This window comes from Pterocles gutturalis, unplaced genomic scaffold (assembly GCF_000699245.1).
Source record: "Pterocles gutturalis isolate BGI_N339 unplaced genomic scaffold, ASM69924v1 scaffold51113, whole genome shotgun sequence".
NCBI classification, from domain to species: Eukaryota; Metazoa; Chordata; class Aves; order Pterocliformes; family Pteroclidae; genus Pterocles; species Pterocles gutturalis.
This window is the reverse complement of record NW_010119915.1, coordinates 1759-15167: the sequence shown is the minus strand read 5'-3', so window position 1 is coordinate 15167 and position 13409 is coordinate 1759. Positions and strand designations below refer to the sequence as shown.

The 13409-nt window shown below is 51.2% G+C and overlaps 1 protein-coding gene across 1 annotated transcript in view; it reads right to left on the bottom strand.

Moving 5' to 3' along the window:
• Positions 1-2018, bottom strand: part of LOC104464086 (E3 ubiquitin-protein ligase TRAF7-like) — a gene marked incomplete at its 3' end in the record, with an annotated part of 9981 nt that extends 7963 nt beyond the window's left edge. Inside the window, exons 1-3 of the mRNA XM_010076691.1 lie at positions 1938-2018; positions 1725-1782; positions 476-567 (exon numbers count right to left, since the gene is read on the bottom strand). Of these exons, the coding sequence (XP_010074993.1) occupies positions 476-567; positions 1725-1782; positions 1938-2018 (231 nt within the window). The remainder of the gene's footprint in view (positions 1-475; positions 568-1724; positions 1783-1937) is intronic.
• Positions 2019-13409: the final 11391 nt, after the last annotated feature.

Sequence of the window (13409 nt, the reverse complement as noted above, 5' to 3'; positions counted from 1 at the left end):
GTGGTTAAGAGATGTGGCTGACACACCAGGGACAGGAGAAGATCGAGGCCTCAGAACTATCTGTCCTTTCTCCGATGTTTGCTTTGCTGTTGTTGTTCTTCATTTGATTGATTCAGCTGATTTAATTTCTCTTTAAGCAGCTGAATTCTCCAAAAGTTACTCAGAAGTGAGGGCAAGGAAGGAGAAAGCTGGGTACAAAAATTGGGAAGTGCTTTTCTGCCAAGATAATGGTGAGACACGGGAATGGTTTGTGTGAGAAGCCCCTGATGATGTAATCCCCAGGAGCTCAGCACAGTCTGTGGAGTCTGACAGCCCACTCTGCAGGTTTCAAACACGCTCCCTGCAGACAGAAGCCCCATCTGGAGGTGTAAAGAGGAATGGATTTTCTGGTCATAACGGCAGGGCCAACTGTGCTGCTGGATGGTCCATCCCGCACACCCTGATCCAGACTGGCCTCAGCCCCAGCCCCACCTACCATGCCATCGTCCTCGTCTCGTGGGGAGTAGGTGAGTGTGCTGGAGGAGGATGGGGTCCGACGATGCTGTTTAAAAGTATTGGTCCCGTCAGCTTTAAAGGAAATGATATGAAAAAAAAAAAAAAAAAAAAAAAGCAAGCATTTAGGCTCCTCAGTAACATCTGCAAGCTACAGGTCAGTCTCTGTAGCTGTAAGAGCTCCTTAGAAAAGGAACAGACCAGGGATCCCCCAGCTCCAGTTCTTGACCTGGACATAATGCAGGCAGAACAATCCTGATCTCTGATCTGCTGAAACGCACGCGGCCCTTTGAAGGCAGCTTGCCCAGAAAAGGGCACAGATAATATTCTACCAGCTCCAGAGGTTAAAAATACTACTAAAAGGAAACCTTATACTCCCATATATTTCAGTCACCAACCAAAATTCCTTCAATCAAGGGAGGTCTGGATATTCTTGCAGCACAAAGGAAACATGCTAAATTCAATTGGAGTTATTTGTATAAAGATCATATTCCTGACTTATATAAAATTTTGACTGTAAATACTCATGAGTCCAAAAACATCTAGAGTCCGTAGTCCTGTACAAACGTACTCCAAACACTTCCCCTGGGCAGAGGTTAATTTCCTTATCTAAATCAGTGTCAAGTGCCACAGTTTATCGTTACTAAAGGATATTTTTATTCCAAAATGAAACCAGACCTGTTCGTACACTCACACCATGTGTCAGGGCTCAGACTCCTCACCTGCTGGGCTTTGAGGAACAAGGCACAGGAATTTTAAATCAGCAGGTACACTTGCACCCCCTCCCGTCTGAGTTAAAAATGGCCACGGGGGTTCTACCAAGTGTCCAGAGTGACTCACAGTCAGGCAGAGAGAGCGAAGATGGGAATTTTCAGCACTGGAAATGATTGTGTGAGAAGTCAGAAAGATAAATAAGATTTGTGACTGAGCTCTGTATCAAACCCTGTCGTACTATCCTCATTTCTGTAAGGGCTTCCCAGTGGTACTGTTAAGTCTGCCTAACGGGAGAAAATTTCTGTGCATGCTCATTTCCATCACACCTGGTGATCAGATGCCAGGATTAAATAACACTTGGGCTGCACAACACCAAAACCAGCACCTCAGCACCTGGGTGCAATGAACACAGGGATTCTCCCAAGAGCTTTATGATCTGGAAAACAACAACAACAAAAACCAGGTAGGAATCACACACACTGCTTTGGGGAGAAGCTCTATGCATGAAATACACTCACGCTTTGTGATGGTCGTCACAGCAGAGTAAGCTGGCCCAAAAGTTGTTTCCATTCTTGTCTGAAACACAGACAAAATGCAGGTCAGTGTGTATCCCTGCAGCACAGCCCAAAGTACCATATTTTCAAAAGCCATCTTCATTTTCTCAAAAGAAAGGATGAGAGCATAAGAAGCAGCCCTAGCCCCTATCCCCTGCCAACACCACCGAGCCTTACCCCGTTAGTGTTTTCGGAAGTAGTGATGTTCGTTGTGCCACTGGAGAAACGATTGTAGCGTGCGTTCTTGTTTGAGCTCATAATCTAGGCCAGCATTTGTTAGTCATGGGAAGTCTCCTCTGTGGAAGAAGAAAGACAGAAAGAGAGCTGGGTTCATTGTACATATTTTCCTGGGCTCAGAGAACCATCTCTGCAGCATTCAGTCCAAGTATTTACCTGAGCTGGCATAAACCTGGATTTTCAGAAGCAAGTGTCAAGGTCAAAGCCAAGTTCCTCCAGATCACTCCTGGTTGAGTGTTCAGCATTTTCTAAAGATATGGTATCTTTTAAAATGACTCCTTAATCACCCAGATACTGGAATACCCATAACCATTAGCTGCTCTTACAAGTATACAACTGTTTTAATAGCAGACGAGACTTCTCAGGAGACAACTCTCAGACAGACGGCATTCCACTGGCCACGATACACACTAAACTCTTAAAAATGAGGCGATGTCCCGGCTGTGGCTGACAGTCCAGCAGAGAAGAGCCCTTTGCAGGCTCTGCAGCTGCTCCTCTCTCCCTCTCTGGTTTGAGTGTAGTCCAGAAAGCAGGTTACCTGCAGCTTCCCAGAACACTCTGCACAGGGCAGGGATTCGTCAGCGGGGTCCTCACAGGGAGCCCCTTCCCCGAGACACGGCGTCGGCGAGCACAACACAGACCGTGCCACGGCAGGCAGAGGGATTTCGGCAGAGTCCACAGACACAAACCTGATCTTTCAGCATGCCGAGGAACTGTGAGTGCATGGAGGGCAGAAAAGGTCTGTGAATGTAAAGCTACACCAGTAAAACCCTTATGCCATTAACCGTGGGGCTCAAGCCACGCTGGACTGGACTCTGGAGGCCAGGGAGCTTGTCCACTTGCAGCTTTGCAGCTCAGGCCGCCTTCCGAGCACACGATAGCAACATCCCATTCAGTCACCCGGGGCTTTGCTTTAGCACAAGGCGTTGTGACTGCCTTCCTCCCGCCAGGACCACCCACCCCAGCTGAAGGACGAGGAGCCTGGAAGCCCAGCATCCCCACATCCTTGCCAGCCGCGGCGGCAGAAGGGACCCCTCCACCAGAGCCTCCTCCCCGAGCAGGCTGTGCCGCGCTTTCTGGCACGTCCTGCCAAGGAAACCAAAGCCTAAACTTCCTTGCGTCCCCAGGACTTGAGACTGCCTCAAATTCAAACGTGTGATTAGGAAAGGCCTCATCCTGTTCTTGTGATGAACTCAGTGGGAGTTTTGCTTTAATTCAAAAGCCCCGGGCTGTACAGCTGAACACAAAAGCCACGGCTGGATCTTAGCAGAAAGCAAAAATCCCACATTCCATTTGATATAGTTGTGTTAAAGGAGTTCTTTCCAGCACGTTCTGAGCTACGAGGTCAAAGAAACCATGAAAGAAACCTGACTTCAAGTAACATGTTTGTGATTCTGGATCTCACTCCCAGTTTCTGCTCAGAAACAACCAGCAAAGTCTGAGCATCACCCAGAAAGAGAAACCCTCTCCCCCCAGAAGGCAGCAGTGGGGCTCATTTCTCTTCCTCCATTGCTTACACAGGCTTTTTACTAGGTTCAAGTTTGCAAAGTCAAGCACTACACAATAATAATCTGCAGAAACACACGGACTTTGCTTTCTTTAACCTCTGTTGAAACCTGATGCTGCCTTCAGGGAACAAAATTTGTCCCAGCAAAGCTGACAAGATGCTCTCAGAGAGTCTCCTTCGGAGCCAGGGTACCCCCAGGAGGAGCTGCGCCTCCTCCCTGCCATCGTATGGAGATGCTCCGGGCTTGAGCAGAAGTTTCCATCAGAGAAGATAAGGGTTCGGCAGGGCATTGGCCTCTCCTCCCAAGGTGCCCCTCCATCCTTGTAGCTGAAGGCACGGTCTGTGCTGCCAGGCTGTCCCAGCCTGCCCGAGGAGACGCGGACCCTGCGCCCCGGGAATAAGCTGCTCAGGAACACTCCTGATGACAAGAGCCCTTTCTGTCCAGGGGATAGTTCAGTCTCGGTGCTCTCACTGCCAGCAGCAGAGTCCAAAGGGCTAAACAGACATCTGCAGCGAGGACAGACAGGCCAAAATCGGTTTACTAAGACACAACCAAAATCCTTTTTTGCAGGACAAGAGCCAACCACCAGTGAAGGGCACCTTGGAAGAAACACTCTGCAGATACCTGCAATCGGCCAACGCTGAGCTCCTGGTCCCTGCCGAGGAGCGACCTGGCTCTGGGTCAGGCTTTCACGCTCCCACTGCTCGCACTTCCAGAGCTGGGGAAGTGGAGGGTCTTGGGTGTTTCTAGCAACTGGTTTTCTCTTACCTGAGAGTGACAAGTCCCAAATCTCCAAGCTCTTTATAAAGGAGGCCACTGTGTCTTCTCCACTTTACAGGAAGGGAAACTGAGGCTCAAAGAGAGACACGATCACACCACGTAGCTGTGACCTGGGACTTGCCCAGGGCCTCCTTACTCCCAGCCCACCTCCTCCGCAAGCCCCAGCACAAGGCTGCCAGCCCATGGGGCCGGTCGCATCCTGCACCCACATTTTAAACACTGCAAAGGCGACGCTCAAGCTGTCCTTGGCCAGTGCTCCACTAACAGCTGACAGCTCAGCCATGCCCGAGTTCCTTATCAGGCACTTGCCAGGTCCGGGGAATCACAACTCAGATCTAAACTCTCAGAAAAAACAATGGTCTAAACAAAAAAACCAAACCCAAAACCCCAACAAAAAAACAAACAGAAACCTCAAAACTAAACTCAAGTCCTCTTAAAAACAGGGATCTGGATAATGTTTTCCACACATTTCCACCGAGCACTGTCCTGGCTGTTTGCAAATGCCAGATCCCTCAGGAGATGCTAAGCAGAGTTGCTGGAGCTGTCTCAAGAACAGCAGGGATGAAGCAGTGCTGTGCTGCTGCATCATGGAGACCTGCCGAGTTTAAAGCTGGGCTCCAGCAAGCCAGAAGTTTGGCACTGGCCGTCAGGATCCTTTTATTCCTCTCCGTGGCTCCTCAGAGCACAGAGAGCAGAAGGCAGAGGGAGGGTGGGTGGTGGGGAAGAGGACAGAGACAGCTTTTGGGTAACACACCGCCCATGGCCCTGTGAGATCTGAACCCCACTCACCCTCTTCCAACCTGGGACAAGCCACTGGAGCTCTCCGCTTGCCCTCTGCACAAGTCTCTCTATTTTATCTCTTCTGCACAATACATCTGGACTACAAAGCCTGAAGATGAAAGAATCTTTGGTTATTTGTGCAGCATCTAGCACAAAAAGGTCCCCACCTCTGCTGGGGCCTCCAGATGATTCAGCGCTCATAAATAACGTAAAGCAAGTGCTTCCACGAGTGATGAGACAAACTGCCCCATTTCCTGTGATTTCATGCCCTGAGGTTGCATTATCTCATGTATATTATCTCATGTATAACATGCACGGATCCCTAAAGCACCCCTCCTCTAGAGGTTCCCCATGTCTAACAACACAGCTAAGCTCCCCAGCTTTTCCCCCGGGGAAGAGATTCAGCACCCTCCTCCTCATCCTCCTCCTCCCACGTTAGGGTGGACATAGAAGGACTCCCTTTTCAGCAGGGCTACGAATTCGTGATTCCTTCTGCAGAGAACCTCAGCAGCACCTACCCAAACACCCGCTATCCTGCACCACCCACGAGACAAGAGCAGGGGTACGGTCCCACCTCACACATCAAATATTCCCACTGGGTTTTAGGGCAAACAATCGCTCTCAGATGGAAAGAGAGAAAGCCCATCTTTACGGGGGATTGTGGGCTGTCCAGAAACTTGGGCAAAATCTTCATCCCCTTCTCATTTTCAGGGTATGGACTGCCTTCAATCATAACAGATGGAGACTCAAACGAGCAATGGGAAAGCACCCACTGTGGAGCACAACGAGAGGAAAAACCAAGAATGAGGACAACTAACAGTTTGAGTAGTCTTATAATATCATTAAATGCAGGATCTGACGTGCAACAGTGACATACAGACACCTGAGCCACTGCAATCAGTGAGTTACGGCTTGCCAGCCAAGAATAAGCATTTCAATAACTGCCTTTGAAACCCCTGTGCAGGCCAGGAGGTGTCCACCGTGGTGTGGCTCTCAGGGTAAGCCCACAGACCACAGAACTGCTTACCCAGGAGAGACAACTCCAGTTTCACCCTGTCCCAAAGCCCCACCGAACAGATGCAAAATGCCTTCCAGCTTCAACAGATCCTGCCTAAATCCGGAGTGAGGAAGGGAACGCTGGCGAGAAGACGGGGATTTTCCACTCACTGTTCATAAGCGTGTCCCGCGCTCTGCAGCTTGGCTGAGCAACATACCTGCAAGCAGCAGCAGGGAGCCTGCTTCAGGTCTTCTCTGAACAGAAACCAGAGGAATGCGAGCAATGGAAAAAATGTCAAATGGAATCTCAGCCAGGCTGCAGAACACCAGCCGCCACACGAATATCCAATTTCAGCCCAAATCTCTGCAACCCTATATAGTAAGGATTTCAAGAGAGCAGAAACCTCTCTAGAGGACTGTCACAGCTCCTTCACATCTCAGTCTTCCAAGAGGCACTAAGAAAAGCCTTTCCAACTGATATCAAAGAAGTTACAAGGAGTCAGAAAAGAGCTGGTGCTGTTGACATTAATACCAGCTTCCTACAGCACTTGCAAAGATCTCGACCAGACCTCTGACCCTTGGCTTGGCATCTGAACCCTGCCAGCTCCGCCATCCTGTGCTCTCAGACCCGGAGGACGAGCACCCCTCCGGGGTGGCTGGTGTCCCTCCCCGGGACACCCTGCACTGGCCAGGGACAGCTCCTGCCCCTGCTCTGTCCCCAGGCAGAGCTCCTCAGCCTGCGGGGTCTGCGCAGAACCTGTCCTGAGGAGATGCAGACTAAACACAGTGCAGGAATTACCTACTCCATGTTACAAAACACGTGCACTCTGTGACCCAGAAGGAAAAAGAAGATTTACTGCAAACCACAGCATCCTTTGGGTTGCTAAGCCCTTCTCAGGCGACCAAACACAAAGGGGCTCTGGAAATCCCCTGAGCATCTTCAGCAGCTCCGCAGAGCAGCAGGTCAGAAGCCCTCATGCTGGAAACATTCTCCCAATTTTCCAGCCCAGGACTCTACAGGGTCAGGTTATGATTTATAGCAAAATACGTTGTGCAGGCACGCTGACACCTGCAGTGAAAGGACAGGCTCCGATTGCTCTGAAAAGACAAGAACTGTTAAAAGAACTTGTGTGTCCCAGCAACAACAGCACAGGGCTGCCCTCTGAACCGGAGACGCACGCGTGGACCCACACCCCTGGAGATCAGCCTGTGATCCAGACTCTCCTTGCCTGGAGTTAATTTTTTTATTTTTTTAACATGCGACATTAGGTTTTTTGACAGTAAGAAAAGAGGGGAAAAAAATCTACCCTGGAAAAAGGAAGCTGTGGGGACCCGCTGTTCGCTAAATCACGCTGCTGATAGTAACCAGATGCGAGGGAGGGGAAGGGCTAGGTTACAGCATTCGCACACCACAGGGATCAACTCAGGCTTTTGAGACTCAGCGAGAAAAAAAGCCTTAAAATTCCTACTTCAGTACTCCAGGCAAGGAAAAACCCAACCGCCAGTAGTCACAGGGACAGCTTGGGAAAGCAGTGCTCTTTCTCCCCACTGCAGAGGCCAACAGGATCAGCAATGGAGCGGTTTTCTGCTGGCTGCTTCACGCTGCTGCCAAGCCCATCGCTGCACCTCGAAGCAGGGAGGGGAACCACCCCCGGACCGGTGGCCCGGTTAATTCTCCGGCCCGTGCTGAAGAGTTCGCCCACAAGAGGGGTCTGGCAGGACCAGCGCAGGTACCTCAAGGGTCCGCCCTCCTCTCAGCACCCAGAGCACACACACACACACCCCTGGATGTTCCCAAAACTCAGCAAAAGATCCTTACAACCAACCTCAAGATCAAGGCCAAGGCTTTGGGGGGGGACATGGCATGAGAAGGGACAGCAGAGTGCCATATCACCTCCCTGGTCTCCATTAGGAGCCAGTTCCTAACGCAGGAACCACGCTATTGCGGGCACAACAGCACTGCTGGGGGCTGTGCTCCGGCTGCTCTCCGGGACAAGAGGCGGGCAGGTCACTGGGTCCCGCAGGTGGAACGGGGCACGGCCGGGGAGCGGCTGGCAGACGCAATGCCCCACGCTGCGCAGCATCTCTCTGCCAAGAAACCTGCAAGCGTGTCTGCCTTACGCAATCAACAGCCCGTAAAGCTCAGCGACATGTCCTACATCTGCTTTGTTGTTCTTCTTTTCCTCCCTCAGTTCATTGAGGCTGTCTGGAAGGTTGTTCACCCCTGCGGAAACCGCTGGGCTGGCAAAATCACAGCCAGCACGAGCGTTTGCTGGAGAGCAAGGCCAGCGCGTGCAGCTGGCCTCGTGAGAAAGGCGGGCACAGCGTTATCCTGCTCCGGCTGCGAACAGGCTGAGGGTGAATTTCCTTATTTCACAGCCTGGGTATTTATGGCATAAGACACAAGATTCTGTTCCTCCTACAACACCGCAGCCAGAGCAGGAAGGGTTACACATCCTGGAGAGGATTGGCACATCACTGGGGAAAGACTTTTACGAAAGCTAAAATGCACCGAGCCACCCCAACAGCCCAGCTCAACAGGGCAAGGCAAGGCAAGTGTGTGCTGGGAGCACTGGGGTGGGCTTGTGGACTGAGCCCCTTCCTCAGCTGCACCACGAGCTCTCACACAGCCAGGGCTCTGCTGGGGGAGGTAACGGGGGTAGGAAATCCCGGCCAGTTTGGGCAGTTCCAGTTCCACCTTGTCCTTCTGCAGTACCATGGTGTCACCCACACTTTCTGCCTGTGAATTGATTCTCAGCGGTCCACAGCAACCTGCCAGGGAACATCTCAGACCAAAGCACACAGAGACACGATTCACGAGCTCAAGTGCTAACTCTGCTAAACAGCCTGACACAGCCACTCGCTTTCTCGGTCAGTGTCTCTGCTGGAACCAGCACCCCTAAGTGCCTGCAAACTGCACTAACAGGGCCTGAAGAACACGGTGATGAGGACTATCAGCATCTGGTCCAACTTGTAAAACACGGGCCATACCGAGATAGACTTCTCTCGGGGCGTCACAGGACAGGAAGCTCAGGGTGGAGCTCCACGGTCACTCCTCAGATCAGAGGCGACTACACAAGGGCTCCCTCGAGAACCGGCGCTGAACAAGCTTTTCCAAGGTCACAGGTGAAGCCACTGAACAAAGAGCGAGCAGTGAAATCGCCAAGTCTGCAGATACACTAAGCTCTTTTGAGTAGTCAAACACCACGTTGATGGTGAGGAACTCAAGAACCTCACAAAGCGGAGAAGACACAGAGGTTGCAAATGAGATTTTAGGAAGATGAATGTTGAGTAACGCACGGCAGCTACAGCTGAGCCGGCAGCTACAACTGACCCGGCAGCTACAGCTCAGGAAAGAGCCGCCGGAGCCTCCGTGGACAGTTACCTGCAATTCTCATCGCAGAGGAGAAAGAAGCCAGTGAAATGCTGAGCAGCATCACAAGAGCCGTGGAGAACAACCACGAAGATGTCATTTGGATGCTACGTGAACCCTTGATGCACTTGTCTCCTGAGCGCTCTAGCCGTCCTGGTCTTTGCTTTGGAAGAAGGCCACAGCGCAGTCAGAGAAACTTCAGGGACTGACAAAAAAAACCATCAATGGGATGTAGTCCCTAATGCAACCACTCCGAGTGGTGGGAAAACATGAAGCAAATGGACGGTAGAAACTGGTCAGGTTCATGTGCTCTCCTTTAAGAGCACCCATTTGTGTAACTGCTGAGGACAGAACCGGGGCTGGGCAGGGCAAGGGCACCTCTCTAAGGCCAGGCTCATATACCGAGAGGTGCAGTCAGTGCTAGAAGAACATACAACGCGAACACAAGTTCAGCCTTACCAACAGAGCAAGGCATTTCCATCTGGAGGGTCTTTGCTTCTGTGGAACAGAAAGAAACTTTTTATTGTTTACAAGTTTTTGCGTTGCTCTTAAAAGTCATACAAACTTTTCAGAGCTGCTTAAACTGAGCCCATAATTGTACTGAGCTGTCATCAATAAAAATAAAAGCGATATTTTTAATTGCTGCTACTTTTACCAGCACTTCAGCTGACTGCAGAGCTGAGAGAGCACATTCAACAGCTGTTAGAACACTGTCATTCCTTTGTGGAAGTGCAGTTCAGAACGGGAAATCATTTTTATTAGGTGCTTTTCCTAATGGGTAACGAGTCCTTGGGATAGAAAAACTTTTTGCAATACTTCATGTTAAAACCTGAAGCAGAAACTTTCAAATGTGCCTGTAACCAGATCAAAAGTGATTGCTCTGGTGGAACAAAGCATCTCATTTTTCCCAAAAACCTAAAATCGAGTTAGAACAGGGCCAATGCTCAGTGCTGTTTCCATGACACAAAAGCTATACTTTAAGCTTTACTTCCATTTTAGGAAACCTGGAAGCATCCACCTACCACACCATTTTTCTTACGCCTAAGGCTGCAGACCAGGTTCCGGTAGCGTCTGACCCCTGAAACCGAGGTGAGCTTGTCTGGGCTCAGTACCTACAGCCGCTGCTGGGGTGGCCAGGCTGGCAGAAACGGGCACGCTCACGGCTCTTCCACACACGGCTTTTGATCAAAAGGCGCTTTAAAAGTTGGCCCCAACATTCCAGGGCTGCATGCTGTTCCTTTCATAGCTTGTGAGCTTTCCCACATCCTCACTCAAAGAACAGACCCATTCAGGGACCTTCACGTTATTAAATTGTGCATTTGTTTAAAACGAAAAAAGGGAAAAAAACCCAAGCAAGCTCCCAGACCAACAACCTCCTACCCATCCAAGCCAAAATCTCAGTCCTGCTGCTGTGTCTTGAGAGGGAATGGCCATCTCCCCTGTGCAAGGCAGGTCATGATGTAAGATATCACTCTTCAAAAGCTAAGAATAGTCACCTACCCGCACCACACCAGAACTGGTGCTAACTGGTGTTCTCAGCCTTACTTGACAGAGAGCGCAGGTGGCTGCCGGGACCCCACGGGGTCCCTACGTCTCCCCTCCACCCCACGCAATGCCGACACGAGCGCTTCAGCAAGGCTGTGACCGAGGGACTCGTCCATGAAAAACAGAAACTAATCCACCCTCAGCCGTCCCAGTCCCACCCTCGGCTGATCATTTACCAAAGTCCAAAAGCCACCTCTCCACTGGCCTGGGAAAGCATTTAAACACCAATAAATGCTCTATGTGGGACAGTTTTCAGCAGACCCATGTCCCCCAAGGAAGCCAGAGGGACACTGGCCTCACCTGCAGCATTCTCCTTTCCCAGAGCCACCCTGCCAGACCCAAGGCAATTGAAGTTTCCTTTCTACTTTGTTCCTCACTTGCTGTGCTGTCACCGAGGGCTTTTCAAACTGCTTTGCCTTACGGATGGCTGCGCTTCTCTGGGAAGGTTTAACCACTCCGATCACAATATGGGGTTCTTCCAGATTTAAGTTATAAGACACCTGAGCCCGTAATCATTACCCAAAATGCACAAATACCATTTCCACCCCCTGCTCCCCCCTAACATCCTCCAAAGCTTTGAAACTTTAAGATACGTTCTCCCTTGCCCTCTGGGTGCACTTGGACCACTTTCAAGATCCTTCACAAAAAAAAAAATCCAGTCAATTTCAGTCACCTGCTCTTTTTTGTACAGTTCCCTTGGACCTTTCCCCTGAGAACACGCAGGAGAGCACAGCGTCAGCCAGGTACTGTCACTGCTAGGGAGCGTTAACCACGGACTGAGATGGAGAAACTCGTCGTGCTTTCCATGTGAGCTGGGCAAACACAACCAAACCAGTGATCCTGCCCTCTGGTAAACAAGCACCAAATCCTCCAATCCACGAGAAATCAGTGGATGTGGACTCTTCCACAGTGGCAGAGCTACTGCCACCTTTCAGCAGAAGCACCGTTGGGTGCCCCGCAGCCACCCAGGAAAGCTGTATCGCAGCTACTCGCCCAACGAACCATCAGCAGCTGCACTGCAGCCACGGTGCCTCTGGATACAGGGCAGAGATACTGCCTCTTCTCGTAGACTTGGTTTCTTTCCTCACAACTTCACGTAAAGAATATCGAGGATTTCCCATTTCCGAAACCAGCAGAAGCAACCTCAGGAAACACTTGCCGGCTGGCTGCACAGTCAAGAGTTGCATATCCTTGCAAAGGTCACAAAATCAGCGTAACACGGCTCCAGCTCGCCGGACAGGCGACAGGTACCCACTCTAAACGCGTGTTGGATTTCAGATACCTCCTCCTGCTTCACTAAGATCTAGACCCAGGCATGAAACAGTTCCTGCCTCACTACTGTCCACTACAGCTAAAGCACGGCAGGCTCCCAGGGAACGCTGCTGACACAGCCCCGACACCCAGCACCCAGGACAAACACTTTACCTCAGAGGACACTCACCATCGGCCGTCCAAGCTGGCACAGAGCGGCGAAGCCCGGCAGGACGCCACCATGATCGAGTTCCTAAGCTGTGGGCAGGGTTTTCCTCGGTTGAAATGTCTCTTCAGCTATCTGTGTGCGTGTATGTGCGTATCGCTCTGCAGTGATGTAAACAGAAAGGCATGCAGAGCAGTGGGCGATATGTAAATTCAGCTGGAAAACCCCACAGCTCAGCCAATCTCCGCCGCGCCGCCTCGCAGCTTTGCCCTGGCTGCTCTGAGACCGAAGAGGTTTAGTCTAGTGCAGAAAAAACCACTGCTCTCTTAGCACACACAGATTTGTTCCTCTCATCAGAGGAATTTCCAGGAACAGGACTGTCCATCGCTCACTTTAAGGGGAGTTTGAGTTTCTCAACCTCTTTAGCTATAGTTCCCAAGCTGTTCATCATACTGAATATCAAGCAGCTTAATAAACAGCAACACAGTCTGCTTGCAGACAATCCAGGGAAACCCAGTTAACTCAGAATCACCACAACAACGCAGAACTTTCCTGGGACACTGAGCAGGGCTCGTCTGAAAGACAGGCACTGAGCGCAGGGGCTGCTACTGCCGGGACACCCCCCAGGCAGAAGAACAATGTGCTCCCACGGCTGAGGCTCTCCCAGGCGCAGGCACAGCACGGAGCTCCCCCCAGACACCTCCTGCAGTTTTTACACCTCGTTAGAAGCAGCAAGGTAACTCTGATGAAGTTCCGAACTCAGGCTGCGCTACAGGTGGAGAGGAAGCAGGCTGTAAAGGGGTAAGTTGGGATGCTGCTGCCCCGAACTCCTGGGGGAGCTGCTGAGCTTGAAAGAGGGGTGGCAGGTACCCCTGTGAGCAACCACCCACCTCCAGCCTTGCCCCAGGCAGCCCCTATGTCCCCTGATCCAACCCACAGGCGAGGGGATGTGCTGGTACGTGCCTCATCATGCCCTCAGCAAAGGAGTACAGCCAGGGAAGGGAAGACACAGG